This window comes from Callospermophilus lateralis, chromosome 2, assembly GCF_048772815.1.
Source record: "Callospermophilus lateralis isolate mCalLat2 chromosome 2, mCalLat2.hap1, whole genome shotgun sequence".
Lineage (NCBI taxonomy): Eukaryota > Metazoa > Chordata > Mammalia > Rodentia > Sciuridae > Callospermophilus > Callospermophilus lateralis.
Genome location: NC_135306.1, coordinates 12,316,941 through 12,333,086, shown reverse-complemented (window position 1 = coordinate 12,333,086; position 16,146 = coordinate 12,316,941). Strand labels below are relative to the sequence as shown.

Genomic DNA, 16,146 nt, shown 5'->3' with positions numbered 1-16,146 from the left:
CCAGACTCCCGCTCCCGCCGGGTTCGAGTCCCGCCTAACCTTAAGGCGGGGGGCGGGACTTGTGGCTTCAGAGCGAGGCTCCCGGGTGGGGGCGGGGCTGTCTCAGCTAGGACTTTCAGGGTCGTCGAGGGATTTAACAAATAAGTTGCACACAACCTGACAGGAACATTTCATTTTCAGAACATTCCCGTGGGAGAAGGTATTATTACTCTCCGTGATGAAGAAACGGAAGCTCGAAGAGATAACTTTCCCAGGGTCATGCGGTTGTTAAGTGATGAAGTATAAATTCAAACCTAGGGCTGACTCTAAACCTGAGCTTTTAACCACTATTCTCTGCAGCCCAGAGCAAGAACCCTGACACATTTTACGGATGAGCTTGAAGCCCAGAGAGTTTGACCAATCTAAGGTCACATATTTAGGAAGTGCTGGAAATGATTCTATTAGGTGTTGTCTAAATTTGGTGGCTTTTTCTTTAATTACACTCTATTATATTTTCCAGGATCTAGCAGAGCTTTATAGATGAAAAGGATGAAAACCTAGCCTGACTCCCCCTTCATTTTGTAGTTGGGGAAATAAAGTCTAGGGAGGAGAAATAATTTGGTCCAAGGAGTGATAGAGCTGCCATAGATGTTTTTTTTTTTTTTGAATACAGGTTGTTGTGGATCTAAAGGAGATGGATGGCAGGGAGTGCTGAGGTAGGAAAATTGAAATCCACATCTCATAGTTCTTGGGCACAAGTTCTCCACTTGTTAAAATTTCTAAATTCCTTTTTCGTACCAAGGACATAGTGATTCTGTGTAGGGTCATATTACAAATATATTTCTTTACATGGCACTGAATTTAAAGAATAGCATGCTCTACTCTCAGCAAAAACCTGGCAAACCAAGGGATAATGGAAGTAATTCTTGGAAATAGAACCCAGGACCTACCATCAGAGTAATTCCAACTTTGGTGCCAGTGTTTTGACCTTGAATAAGGATTTACTCTTTCTGGGCTTTCATTCATGTTTTCATCATGTAGATGGTATCTTCTGTGTTCAGGCACTGTGCTAGGCATGGAGGAGGATGCAGAGGCAAACAAGACTGCCATAGTAGTGCTTTGTAGTGCATGTGGCCATCTGGAGACCTTTAAACAATAATAAAGTAATTACACAAATGTTAACTTGTATCATGAAAAGTTAAATGCTATCATGAGGGTGTTATGAAACTGGGATACAGGACCTGTGACCTAATTGAGTAGGAGGAGGTGGCCAAGAAAGACCTTTTGTTTTTTGGTACTAGAAATTTAGCTCAGGGATGCTTTATCACCAAGTCATATCCCAGCCCTTTTTATTTTTATTTCATTTTTTGAAATTATCTCCCTAAGTCACTTAGGTCCTTGCTAAATTGTTGAGATTGACTTTGAACTTGTGGTCTTCCAGTATCCAGGAACACATACTTTGAGGAAGTGATGGTTAAGCTGAAGTCTGAAAGAAAAATGGGAGGTAAATAGGTGAGGGAAGATCATTCCAAGCAGATTCAGTGGCATATTTGAAGATGTTGAGTCATGAAGGAGCCCCCGAGGAAATGAAAGATCAGTTTATTTGTAAAATGTTATTTGTAATCAAATATTATAATGTGAAAGAATTTTATATAAAGGGGTCAGTTTGTACACACATATTTATAAAAAATGTGCATATTGTAAGTTAATAGATTAGAAGGGATTGCTGGGACAGTGAATGGGTCAGGAGTTGAGTTCATTATCTAGTTCTTTCCAAAATTAAAATGTACCTTCTCCGAAGAACAGGGAAATTTGAGTTTTGAAACCCTCAACTTTGGGAAAGAATGCATTTTTCACATAGTTTGAAAATATTGCAGAAGTTGAAGTAATGTAATAGCTAGCTACTTCTTATTGTACTGCTGGAAGCCAGATATTGTGTTGAGTATTTTATGTACACAATATAGTATAATTGTTAAGAGCATAGACTGCAGCTATATTGCCTGAGTTCAAATATGGGTCAATTTATTTGAGCCTCTTTTCTCATCTGTAAAATGATAATAATCACTAATTATAGCTTGAGATACTTACATCTTAAGATTCAGAAGAAGTTATTAAGTACTTGGAATGATTTCTGGTCACTATATAAATGGTTATTTTTTCTTATTAATATTATAATTATGTTAGAATGTCACTAATATTTTAATGTGGTGGAATCTGTAGCTCAGAGAAGTTAAATGACCTACTTAAGGTCACACATTTAATAAGGGGAAAAATGAGATTCCAGTTCCAGACTATGTCTGAAGCTTAGACACTTTAGTTATATTGCTTCTGTATATGGGTTAATTTTGTTGAATAATATTTATACTCTAATAACAAACTTCTTTCCTTAACTTGAATTCGATATCTGTGCTGAACTGAATGTTAATGTGCATGTCCATAAGGTAAAAGATCCAAGGGACTGCCTCTTTGAACCTCCACTTCCAAATTTCCTGATTTCTATGCAATTAAGATCTACGCCTTAAGCATTTCAGCAATGTGGTTTATTTATAGAATTGTCTTCCGGTTCACATGTACTGGGTCTGCTTTTGGGTGCTGCATTTTCTGTCAAAGGTTGTTTATTTCTAACCCATTTTGATTTCCTGTTGCTTTGTGGATTGGTATTATGACCTGCAACAGGAACACCAGGAAACCAGTCATAAATGGAGCAGCCAGATTGAGACCCTGTAGATTTAAAAAAACCAAACAAGTTATTATGCAGCCATATTTGGATATAAGTGTGAGTTAGGCATTGGCTATATTAGGCAAAAACCTAGATATAGAAACCTTACTCCTAGCCAAATTTTTGTGAACAGTTCTTCAGTAGAGCTAGGCTAATAGTTCCATGTTCTTAGATAGTAACAACCTCTCTGAGCCTCAGTTTCAAGATCTGTAAAATGGGGAATGTTATACTTCATTTGTAGCATTATTGACAGGAAAAAAAAATGATACGGATACAATAAGCAGCCCAGGCCAAACCACAATGAATAGAAGCCATTGATAACAAAGAAGAAGAAAAAATGCTACTTCATTTTTCATCCAGATCTATTTGTACAGACTTCATACACTGATTGCTAAAATCTGTATGACTTGCTATTACAAATTACACCAGGAAAAATTATGTGCCTTTGAACTAATTTGCTTTCTTAAAAAATAATGATAATAATGACAGCCACATTTATTAAGCAGCTGTCATATTTTGTGCATTAGCTATGTGTTTTACATGCATTCATTATTTTAAGATCATAGTTATTTTTCTCATTGATGAGGAAAGTGATGCCCTTCTCCCCCGCAAAAGAATGAATTACCCAAAGTAAAAATTTGCATCCAAGGTCTGACTCAGGGCCTCCTTACAGATCAGTAATGACATATGTATAAGATTTCTTTACTGAATCTGACCTTGGAATAAATGTCTTTGAAAGGAAAAGTGATAGTTATTAATAGATGCCATTTTGGGGCTCCTGCTGTCTGCTAGGTCCTTGCCAAGTATTTTACCTGACTAACCTCATTATTCTCAATTCTAATAAATAAGCATAATTATCCCTATTTTACAGTAGAGGAAATCAAGGTACAGAAACACTCAGGAACATTTAGTCAGTAGTGGAGCTGGGATTGGATTTTGGGCCTTTCTTGCTACGAAATCCTTGCTTTTTTTAATCAGTCTAATTATCATAGTGCATCAAAATTTAAGGATGTGTAGAACTGATTTTCAAAGATAGCAGCTTCCATATATTTGATGGTAATTGTTTAGCTGAGTGATAGCCAGATTCCTGGCAGAAGCTATTAGTGCTCCATTTGTTGGCTAGGATTGTGTTCTATTTCAGAGGTAGTTGAGGGAATAGCATCTTTTCATGGTCAAAGACCTTAGAAGTACATTGTGTAACTTTTTTTAACCCGGTGGAGGATGGCAATTAGCAGAGCTTTAGTTCTATACCATGGGAGACCTGAAACCTCAATCATGCTTCAGACTCACATTAAAGTAAAGTGCATTCTAATTGGTAATCAGTGCATAAGGAACCAAAGAAAATTTTAATTAAATGCTGTCGTGTAAATTTTCCAGTCATTTTATGCCTGTTGAAATGGTTTTCTTATTTAGTTTAAAGCCCTCTTCTAGTACTCCCCCCCTTCAACTTTATCAAGATTTTGTGCTTTTCCTCATATAAGGGTTTAATTAGCTTCATTAAAGATTTGTGTTGCTGCACATTTGCTTAATAGAGGCATTTTGGTGCTGTCAAAAGAACTTAGGGTTCAGAGTCCTACAAACTATGGGCAAGTTACTTAAGCCCCATATTCTTTTTTTTTTTTTTTTAAAGAAAGAGTGAGAGAGAGTGAGAAAGAGGGAGAGAGAGAGAGAATTTTAATATTTATTTTTTAGTATTTGGCAGACACAACAACTTTGTCTGTATGTGGTGCTGAGGATCGAACCCAGGCCGCACGCATGCCAAGCGAGCGCGCTACCGCTTGAGCCACATCCCCAGCCCAGCCACATATTCTTAATCCTGTAAAAGGAGCCTAATATTTCCTTGTATGGCTGTTAGAAGGAAGGTTAGAAATAATGTGTTTAATTTGCCTAGTCTATAGCTGAATTTATAGCTTGATAATTGGAATGAATTATTTTCTGAATTTACAGTAGCATCACTTTTACTTAGGTCTACTTTATGTCTTTATTTATTTATCTTTTTTTTAGTGGATATTCACAGGAATTGTCTTCAGTCATGGCTTTGGGATTAAAGTGCTTCCGCTTGATGCATCCTGCCTTTTGCAATTACCTTGCAGCCTTGACCAGACCTGTTTCAAATATTACACTGAAGACAGTGAGTGGAAGACAACATGACCAGAAGCAACACATGGCCTATTCAGCTGTACCAGTTCGCCACTTTGCAACCAAGAAAGCCAAAGGTAGAGATACATGAATCCCTCTCCCTCCTAGTCATTTTCTTATATTTGGCACTTGACTTATCATGACTGGCAGGGATCTCAGAGATGTACTGAATTTCTCCCCTTAATCCATATGAGGTAATGATATCTCAAAACAGTTCAGATGATTAGTTTAAAAGGTCACAGTGAGAGACTGTTAGAACCCAGGCCCTGTTTTCTTATTATCATGCTGGTTCATTTATTTTCTTGGTGGCTCAAAAAATGCTCAATTTATTTATTTTTTATTTAGAATTAGAGATAGAAGTGCCCAGCAAACTAGAATGCTTGTGACGGGATCAATGAATTCTCTTCCTTACGGGAAGATGCATGTTGGAAGTATAATTAAAACCAGAAGGTTTTTGGTGAAGGGGGTATTAAACCATGGAGTTAGATGGATGATCTTAATGGCTTGTGTCATCCAAGAATGAGATTTTGATGTACCGCAGGTCTTAGCTTAAATGCCACTTCCTCAGGGAAGCCTTCCCTGACCTCTTAAATTAGGTCAGTTCCCATTACATGTACTTGTGCACACAGTTATTTTACCTCTGATGCACTTAGAAGAGCAATCATTAATTAATTGCTCAATCATAAGATTTATTTTTATTTGTTACCTGCCTTCCATATTGGATCCAATGAAGATAGTCTGTTTCTTTGTTATTTAACACCTAACAGGGCCTGACACATAGTATATATTAAAATATTTTGTTGACTGAATGAAATGAGTGACAGAAAATTGTCAAGCAGACCAGCTGTTTGCAGTGGGGGTCGGGCAGTCCACTCCCAAGGATGGTGCTAGAAATATGCTGAATATTTTCCCACTGACTTTCCTTTTCTGGTTTCATGCAGACCTTCTCCTTTTTGTTGGAAGGAAAATTAAATGCTGAAAGAGCTTTAGTGCTTAAAAGACTTATATTCTGATAAGAGTGATAATTAGCCACAACATTTGATTTGTATTTATTGTATTACATATTTTTAAAAGTTATCATGCATTTATTTACTCATTCAGTCCTATCCAGTAAAGGAATTATGATTTTCTATGAATTGAGATTACACTATTCTACAAATGAGAAGACCATGGTACATTTGTAAAAATAATTTGCCTGTGGTCATATCTAGCTAGTGGGTGAACTACAAACCTGGCGTTGCAGCTTTAGACTCTACCACAGTCTGTCAGCAGCATCTTTGCATAGTCTATAGGCTGCTCAATTCCATCTCCTTTGATTGCCTCCTTATAAGATTGCTTGACTTTTTTTTTTTTAAAGAGAGAGAGAGAGAGAGAGAGAGAGAGAAAGAATTTTAATATTTATTTATTTTTTTAGTTCTCAGCAGACACAACATCTTTGTTTGTATGTGGTGCTGAGGATCGAACCTGGGCCGCACGTATGCCAGGCGAGCGCGCTACTGCTTGAGCCACATCCCCAGCCCCGAGAGAGAATTTTTTAATATTTATTTTTTAGTTTTCGGCGGACACAACATCTTTGTTTATGTGTGGTGCTGAGGATCAAACCCGGGCTGCCCCCATGCCAGGCGAGCGCACTACCGCTTGAGCCACATCCCCAGCCCCTGACTTTTTCTCTTAGATTTATTGGAGTCTTTCTACATTAGGGATACTAATTCTTTGTTGATTATATGTGTTACAAGTGTCTTCTTTGCTTTTTTACTTTGTTTCTGGTATCTTTGTTGAACATAAGTTTTAATGGAGTCATAATTTTAGTCCTTTCCTTTATTATTTGGGCTTTTTATGTGTTCCTCAAAAAATTCTTCCTATCCCAAGGTGATTTGTTTCTGAATATGGAGTGCATTGAGAAATCTAATTTTAAGTTTCTTTTCCATAGGGGACACAGACTGTGTCACCATCGCTTGTTGTAGCCCATTCTTTTCTCCAGATTTGTAATGCCTTCTCTGTTGAATGTCAGGTTTCTTTGTATGAATATTTTTAATTTTGGAGCTTTTATTTTGTTGAATTACCTTTCTCTCCCTGCACTAAATTCCTTATTACCTGAATCACTGTCAGAAAGTCTTGATGTAGTGGTACAGATCTTTCCCTCCATCAGACATATGCTTTTTCTTCTTGGCTTTTTGCTCTTCTATATGAAATTTATAATCACATTGTCAAGTTTTCACCAGAAATATTTGCACAATTTTTTAATCAATTTATTTTTGTTAGTAGTATATCACTTTTGTTTCTTTTATGTATGAAACATTTAAAAAATTTTAGTGATAACATATATCCAGAAAAGTGCATTCCTAAGTTGTAAAGTGTGTAGTTCATGAATTGACATAAAATGAATACAACCATGTAACCATCACCTAGATTAAGAAATAGAATGCTGCTTGTATTTTGGAAGCTTCCCTCATGTCCCTTTCATGTCCCTTTCACCCTCTGAAAGATAGCTTACTATATTGATTTTAACATAGGATAGTTTTATTCTTTTCAAGCTCCATGGATTCTTTTTTTGTCTGGCTCTGATAACAGTCTATTTGTGGGATTTGTGAAACAGTTGTTTGTGCATTTTCCTTTCTTTGTAGTCTTCTGCTGAATGCGTATACCACAATTTTTGTATCCATTCTATAGTTGATGGACATTTGAGTTTGCCTTTAGTTTTGAGCTAAAATAAATAAGACTGTTGGGAACATTCTTGTACACGAAGTACATATGTTTCCTTCTCTGCTTCTCCTTTTCTCTTTGTCCCCCTCCTTCACTAGATTGGCTAGAAACAGAGGAGGTTTTACAAATCTGGAGGAAAGAATAGGCTATAACAGGATATGATGACATGACATGTGACCCAATGGAAAAGAAACAATTAGATTTTTTAAAGCACACCATATTCAGAATGATCAATGTAATTGGTGATAATAGGCATTCTTGTTTTATTCCTGACTTTACAGGGAACACTTCTTATATGTTCACATCAAGAGTTTTGTTTACTTGGTTTTTGGTAGTCTCTTTTAATCAAATATTTTTGTCCCCATTTTGCCAAAAGTTTTCATTTTGAATAGGTATATATATATATATGTGTATATATATATATATATATATATATATAGACATTTGAGTTTGCTTTTAGTTTTGAGCTAAAATAAATAAGGCTGTTAGGAACATTCTTGTGTGTGTGTGTGTGTGTGTGTGTGTGTATATATGTATTACTTTTTTTTTGGTGGTGCTGGGCATTGAATTTAGGACCTCACATATGCTACACAAGCACTCTGCCACTGAACTACATCTCCAACCCTTGCCCTTTTTTTTTTTTTTGTTTTGTTACCAGGGATTGAATCCAGGGGTGCTTAACCACTGAGCCACATCCCCAGCCCTTTTAATTAGTTTATTTATTTTTTTGTTTTTTGAGACAGGATTTCATTGAGTAGCTTAGGGCTTCAGGCTAAGCTGGCTTTGAACTTGCAATCCTCCTACCTCATCCTCCCAAGCTGTGTGACACAGTGCTTAGCTCTTCCTCTCTTTAAATCTATTAATATGATAACTCAATGTCAGTAGCTTTTCTGATGTTAAACCATTGTTAAATTCTTGGTACAAACCTTACTAGTTCTTTTTTTTTTATTTCTTTAAATATATATATATATATATATATATATATATATATATATATATATATTTATTTATTTATTTTTTAAGTTTTCGGTGGACACAACATCTTTGTTTTTATGTGGTCCTGATGACTGAACCCGGGCCACACGCATGCCAGGCGAGCGCGCTACTGCTTGAGCCACGTCCCCAGCCCACCTTACTTGTTCTTGATACATAATTTGCATGTACATTTCTTGATATATAATCTGCATATATGTTTCTGGATTTATTGAGTTTATATTTAGGATTAAGTATCAGGATTTTTTAGTTTATATTTCTATGTGAGATTAGCCTTAATGTAACTTTTCTAATATTGATGGGCATAAAAGTTTTCTTTATTACTGTTGTCTGTTTTTAACATTAAGAGTATATTAGCCTCACGATATGAATAGGGGAATGCATCTCTCTTTTCTTTTTATTCTTTATTTATTTATGCTCCTGGGGATTTAGCTCAGGGTTGCTTTACCATTAAGCTGCATCCCCAGCTCTTTTTATTTTATTATTTTGAGACAGGGTCTTGCTAATTTGCTTAGGGTCTTGCTTAATTGCTCAGGTTGGCCTCAGACTTGTGCTCTTTTTGCCTTAGCTTCCCAAATCTTGCCCACCATGCCCAGCTGTTCTTTTCTTATAGGAACTCAATCCTATAAGTTTCCATTTAAACACAACTTTGAGTACTTCCAACAGGTTTTTGGTTGACAGTATTTTTATTATGCTCATTTCTGTGCATTTTAAAATTTCCATTTTATATTTCTCTTGATAATTTTCACACAATGAAATCACATGTATAACCAGCACCCAAATTAAAGAATAGAACATTCTTAGCACGTCAAAGACCCCTCTGTGTTCCCATCTAGTAAGTACCACCTTTTACCCCTTGCAATTAATTATCATTGTGATTTTTAATGGCATAGGTTTGTTTTGTACTGTTCAGTGTATTTTTTTGTATATGGCTTTTGTACTGTAAGTCTGAACTTTTTTTTATCTGGTCTCTTTTCAAATTCTCTGAAGTTGTAGAGCATTCTCTCTCGTGGCTGCATGGCATTTCATTCCTAAATACCACTGTTTATCCATTTTAATATTAATAGGCATCTCTTTAAATTTTTAACTGGATACTTCGTTTAAAGAGTCTTAAGTTGTGGCTAGGGATGTGGCTCAGTGGTAGAGTGCTTGCCTGGCATATATGCCTTGAGTTTGATTGCCAGCAACATTAAAAAAAAGTGTCAGAAGTTGTGCACAGGGCCCTAGGCTTTATCCCAAGCACCAAGGGAAAAAAAGATATTAAAAAAAAAAAAGTTGAAGATATTATTTCCATTGTGTCTGGCTCCTGCTGTTATTCTTAGAAAGTATTCTAAATTTTGTAAGTTCCTGTTTGGAACTTGCATTTCTGAATTTAAACATCAATATCTTTCAGCAGTTCTAAAAAATTCTTAGCTGTTAGCCTATTAACTCAAGAGTAATAGTGTTTCAAGCATGATGGTGACATGAGTAAATGAATAAATGTTTTTTGAAAAATCACTATGCTGTTTACTGCTTGGTTATTTTGGGGAAGAGATTTAAATGACTTTTGCCTTCGATTCTTATCTGTACACTGGACACAATAATTATCTCTATTCTTCCTACCTCAGAGAGCTATTTTGAATATCAAATAGAAGAATGTACTCAATTGTATTGGAAATTAGAATATGCTATAGAAGTAGCACAGGATTGAGCTCAGTGTAGATACTCAATAAAACTTGATGAGTGACTCTAAAAAATTTGTCAGATATTTAATGATAGTATAATATTCATTATCAAAGGTATTATTTAAATATTTTTTGCTCTTTTTATCCTTTCTTGGGCCCATAGAAAATACAAGAATATTTGTGTCACATAACATTATAAAATGCATGTGGAAAATCACTATGATGCTTTAGACACAAAATAAAATTTTACTCAGCTTCCAGAGCAGTTGATTTTCTAAAATATAAGCCATTTTCACTTATCATTGGTAACATTTAATGTCTCTAAACTACTCTTCTTTGTACCAGCCATCTAATGTTCTGTGTAACCTTGTCTTAATATTCATTTTTAAATGAGTTAACATATTTCCTCTCTCTCCAATTAGATTTTGTAGAGATGGTCTAATGCAAAGTTCATGGATTTAAAATTAGGCAGTTTTGGGACCAAATCTTGACTTTATAATTTCCTGACCTATGACATTAGGCAAGTCACTTTACCTCTCTCATCTTCTGTTTATTTTTCTGAAAAATAAGAAATGGATTACTTATGGATTTCCTGCGGTGTGGGTAGTACTGTTTTAGGTATTTGAATGACTTAATTTATAAGCTTGTAGCAATTTTACAACACAGGTATTAATATTTCTCTGTTTTACAAGTAGAGAATCTGATACTGAAGAAGATTGAATAATTTGTGTAGTGTCAAAGCTAGTATGTGTTATAACCAGGATTTTATGACAAGGTCAGGCACATTCAGAGTGATATGGCCATAGACTACAGCCGGGATTTTAACCTGAACTTTCTAATTATAAAGTCTGTGCCCTCTTTAATGTCTACAAAAATGTTTAGCACAGTGCTGGGTATGTAGTGATATTTAATAAATAGAGGCTCTCTTTTTTAGGGCCAAGGTGATATTTTATGATTTTATGGCACTTGACATTTTGCCCTGCACACAGTAGGCACTTTTATAAATCAGTTTCTTATTGTTTATGCTGCTGTTTTTTTTTTTTTTTTTCACTGAATGTTGACCTTCTAGCTAAAGGAAAAGGACTGTCCCAAACCAGAGTGAATATTAACATAACCTTGGTTGAGGATATAATAAACTTGGAAGAGGTGGATGAAGAAATGAAATCTGTGATAGAAGCACTTAAGGATAATTTCAATAAGACTCTCAATATAAGGACCTCACCAGGTTAGTATCTGAGCATTGCTTTGTGTATGTTGCAGGCTAATGGTGGGGGAGCATGGCTTTGGCTGAGCTGAGTTTTAGTCCCACTTTTGACACTGATTACCCACCAATTAGTTTACTATTAGTTTACTAATATTAGTTTACTTTTCAGACCCTCAATTTCCTTGTCTGATTCTTACCTTATAGTGTTGAGGCAGGTATTAAAATAGATATAGTGCTTACACATTGTTAACACTACATTTTTTAATCCATTCAGCAAATATTTTTCTACTATGAATGAGGCTTTGTGCTAATGCACAGTAGTGAACAAATAGTCATGGTCTTTGCTCTAATGGAATTATACTTTCAAGAAAAAAGGGAGTTTTATTGTGATTACAGTATAAACACATCTAGGTATTTAGACTCATGATCTGATACCTTTTGTTTGATTTTTCCACTTTGTCCTATTTGGTAGTTCTTATCCCTTATTGGGAACCAAATGGCTGCAAACCTGCCCACCTGAGGCTTTTCTATACCCCTGAGCTTGACCAGGAAGATTCCGTTTGGGTTAATAACTTCCTGAAAGTGGCTTTTCTAAGTGGGAAATGTCAGAACTGTCTAGGGGAACTGTTTGCAGATGTGATAGAGAAGTGAGTTGTCAGCTAATGGTGCAAGCAGGCAGGAAAAATCCAATTGCTGTTAAATTGGCCTTTTGCAAATTGTCATCATCCTATAGTTAAGCCTGGGACCCCCTCTAAAGGTATCTATGGAGCTGGGGCTGCTCCCACTCACATCTTGATTGGAGAAGTTCATAAGGAAGCTAGAAAGTATTTCATGAACTAATTCTAAAGGAAGCCTAGTGAAAAATACACAGCTTCATTTATAAACACTATCAGAAACATACGGAGTTCAGAGATGAGATCCAGTGTGAAAGTGGAAGACCATTCCCGTCATTTGTCAACCTTTGGAATGGTGCATTTCTGCCTTTGCTGACAGTAGAGCGTGCCGTCCACTCTCTCCCAACTGTTTATTTTAAACTTGCTTATTATTTTAGGTATGAAGCTGATAAAGTGCTGTGTCTCCCTTGTGCTTTCTGGCCTGTTAACATTCTGCAGTCGAAACCAGAGAACAGTTTTGAGAGGAGCCCAGGGAGAAATGTGATACTTAAAATTAGCCAGCAAGCTCCACTCTTGTTGAACTTAAAAAGATGATGGGCCTGGAAAGAGGTTGGGAGTGTAATTTGTTAAATGTTAACCTCTGAGAAAATGAGGGGCAGGAATGAGGCTGAGGGAGATTCTCACTGGGGACGGATTGAGGGAACAGGATTTGATGCATTATGTCGATACAGATTTAGGGAATGGGAACCACCACAATTGCATGCCTAAATGCCCATGTTGGGACTTCTGTGGCAGAGGATCTTATGGCAAATCAGGAAGGCTGAGTTAAGATCCATTTTCAAAAGGCTTCCCATTGGTATTTCCTCTTTGCTTCTTTTTCTTTAGGGTTATGTTTGTGTGACATTCTGGGTAGAACTTGGAGCCGTAAAGAGACTGGGTGAAACAGGTTAAAACCTAGGCAGTCTTTTTTTGCCAGATTCTCTGTATCATCTTTCATTGCTGTCTAAACCAGCAGGCTCTTTTCTTCTTACACTTTCATGTCTAAATTTCTATCTTCAAGATAGTTGACACCTTTTAACAGTTGTCTGAGATATGGTTGTTTTGTTTGTTCTTTTCCTCTTTTCCTTTCATCTGTCCCTCTTCCATCCATCCATTTACTAATGGTAGCATTATTGACCACTTATTCTCTGCTGCTTATTTAAATTTTTTTTTCTTTTTCTTGGTTTTTATTTTTTTTTTTGGTATTAGAGATTGAATCCCAGAGGCACTTTGGCACTTAGATACATCTCCAGCCATTTTTATTTTTTATTTTGAGACAGGGTCTCATTGAGTTGCCGAGGACCTTGCTAAGTTGCTGAGTCTGGCCTTGAACTTGTGATCCTCCTGCTTCAGCCTCCTCAGTCACTGGGATTACAGGCATGCACCACCATGTCTGGCTGTTTGCTGTTTTATAGGTGATTTGGAGATTAGAGAAAAGAAACATTGTTTCTGCCTTTCAAAAGTGTAACGTGAAGGAATAGACAAGTTAAGCAGAAGATTTAAAACCTTACAGCAGAGCCATACAGAGTGGTGAGGATTATGACTTTGGAGATGGTCAGACTTGAGTTGAATTTAGGCTCCATTACTAAGAGCTGTCATAACCTTGAGAAAGCTATTCTCTATGTCTTATATTTCTTCATCTATAAAATGGTAGAAGTAATAATAACTGTATTATAGGATTATTGTTATAATGAAAGCCAGTAAATTATACAAAGCATTTAGCATGATATGTTTGCACATAGGAGTATTCAGTAAGTTCAAGTTATCATTATTATTTATAGAAATGTATGCAGGATTCTTAGGGCCTTATACTAGAAGTTTGTAATCTACTGAGGTCATAAAAGATTTCTGTTATTAGCTGCTAGTATAGCTGACTGTTAATGAATGATCAGGAGTTATCTGAGCAGAAAGGAAGGAAAGTATTTGAGCAGTGGAAGAAAAATGTGCAAGGGTCCTGAGGTGAGAAAAGTATTTTAGAGGAATTTTAAGTAGGTCAGTTTGTTTCAAATATAGAAAAATGTCAATAGGAATAATAGTTAACATCATTGGGACGTAGTTACAAAGGCTTTTCAAATACTCTTGAATCCTCATTAAAAAGCCTATAAATGGCAGCTGGGCGTGGTGGCACATGCTTGTAATCCCAGTGACTCAGAGGCTGAGGCAGGAGGATTGCAAGTTGGAGGCCAGCCTCAGCAACTTAGCCAGGCCTTAAGCAACTTAGCAAGATCCTGTCTTAAAATAAAACATAAAGAAAAGGGCTAGGGATGTAGTTCAGTGGTAAAGTGCCCCTGGATTATTTCCCTAGTACCAAAAAAACCCAACCAACCAACCAACCAAACAAACAAAACTCAAAAAACCCTATAAATACAATTTTTCATGTCCCATTTAGAGATAAGGAAACAGAAGCACATAAAGTTGAAGGGATCTGCCTAAGGTATCACCATCTTAAAGTGGCAGAGTTGGTATTTGAACTTAGGTCTTTGGTCTTTAGGATCATGGCAACTTTACCATTTATGCCTTCTGGATTTTCCTGATTGAAGCTCTTAAGATCAACAACCTTCTATCTTGTGATGATATTGAATACGACTGAGTACTTCAGATCACATCTTTGGGCCATAGTATTGTACTGCATTCTAACAATATATTACCAGGACAACTCCAATTTATTTAAGACTTGTTCTCCCAACTCCCCTTGTGTTGAATGAGCCACCCATGAATGGTTCCTACTGTGAGTGGTAAGGGTTTTCTTCTCATTATCATTTGCATGGGAAGCCAGTAAGTGTGAATAATGTCCTCTCTGTAACTTACTTTATTGCTTGCCTTCTTGGATTTCTGGAAATTTTGCCCAGAGTTTTCCAGAATTTAGAGGGAGATAAAGATCAGATCCAGGATAATAATGAAGTATTAATAGAGTTTTTGTTTGTTTATTTTCAAATGGGCTTGCTTCTAAAGGAGATATGGGCACCAATATTAAGAGTGGCATAAGGGAATGGTTGTAAACCTGGCTGTGTGTCAGAATCATGTGGTGAAGTTAAAAAATTCAGACTCCTCCTAAATCACAAATTCCCAAGTCTCTGCATAATCAGGATCTCTGGGGTAGGGTCAGAGAATCTAAATTAAAAGACTCTGGTGATTCTGATTCACACCCAGATTTGAGTTCTACCTTTATAAGAACCTTGATCAAAATCAAAATTAAGCACAACCGAGTGTGAGTCTTGGTTCTTGATGGTTTTTTCCTTTTGTTCTGTTGGTCCATTTATCCTTCTCAAATCTCCATTTTCTCATCTGAAAAGGTGAGGTAGCAATACAGGGTAACCTGTAACCTTTTTAATGCTAATTCTTGGGTATTGTTAGATACTTGGTTGTGCATATTTAGCTACAATCCATTAGCTACAGTACTCGCTTTAATTCTGTAAGGTGTTTTTTTGTTCTTTTAAACTGAGCTGGAAACCAAGGTGCAGATAAAATTAGTGACCTGCCAAGGATTTTTAAAAATCTTTTGTATTGGTACATTATAGTTGTACGTATTGATGGGATTTGTTGTTACATATTCATTTGTAGAAACAATGTAACAATATAATTTGATCAAATTACTCCCCAGCACTTATCTCACCCTCCCACAACTCCTTGGCTCCTTTCCTCTATTGGTCTTATTTTGATTTTTAGGAGAGTACCTCGACTTTTGTTTTCCTTTTTCCTCTCCAGCTTCTGCACATGAGAGAAAACATATGACCCTTGACTTTTTGAGTTTGACTTATTTCGCTTAACATGATGGTCTCTAGTTCTACCCATTTTCCTGCAAATGCTGTAATTTCATTTTCCCCTTATTTGCCAGAGGTTTTATAGCTATTAAATGGCATAGTTGCTGGAAGGGAAACAGTTCTTAGTGGTTTTAGTTCTGAAAGTTCTGTGTTGCAAGAAACCCCTGGGGTTCAGGTGAACCAGAATGGTTGTCCCCCTAGTTGCCAGAAAGGAATTTAACCTAATTGTATCATTTCAAGCTTTATATCACATGACACTGCTGCTTCTATGAGTCACACTGATAACGGATCCCTAAATGTTTATTGAATCTGGATTAGATAGAGAATTAGA

At 36.3% G+C, this 16,146-nt stretch overlaps 1 protein-coding gene across 10 annotated transcripts in view; it reads left to right on the top strand.

The window, feature by feature from the left end:
- The window catches only part of Mrrf (mitochondrial ribosome recycling factor), a 70,025-nt gene that overhangs the window by 385 nt on the left and 53,494 nt on the right, over positions 1-16,146 (top strand). For 3 of the 10 annotated variants that reach the window (XM_076845527.2, XM_076845528.2, XM_076845530.2), the window contains exons 2-3: positions 4,703-4,914; positions 11,267-11,422. In XM_076845527.2, coding sequence (XP_076701642.2) covers positions 4,703-4,914; positions 11,267-11,422 — 368 coding nt within the window. Of the gene's footprint in view, positions 1-180; positions 200-652; positions 696-4,702; positions 4,915-11,266; positions 11,423-16,146 lie in introns of those variants that run through there. The other 7 variants (XM_076845529.2, XM_076845533.2, XM_076845535.2 and 4 more) reach the window with 6 other exon arrangements.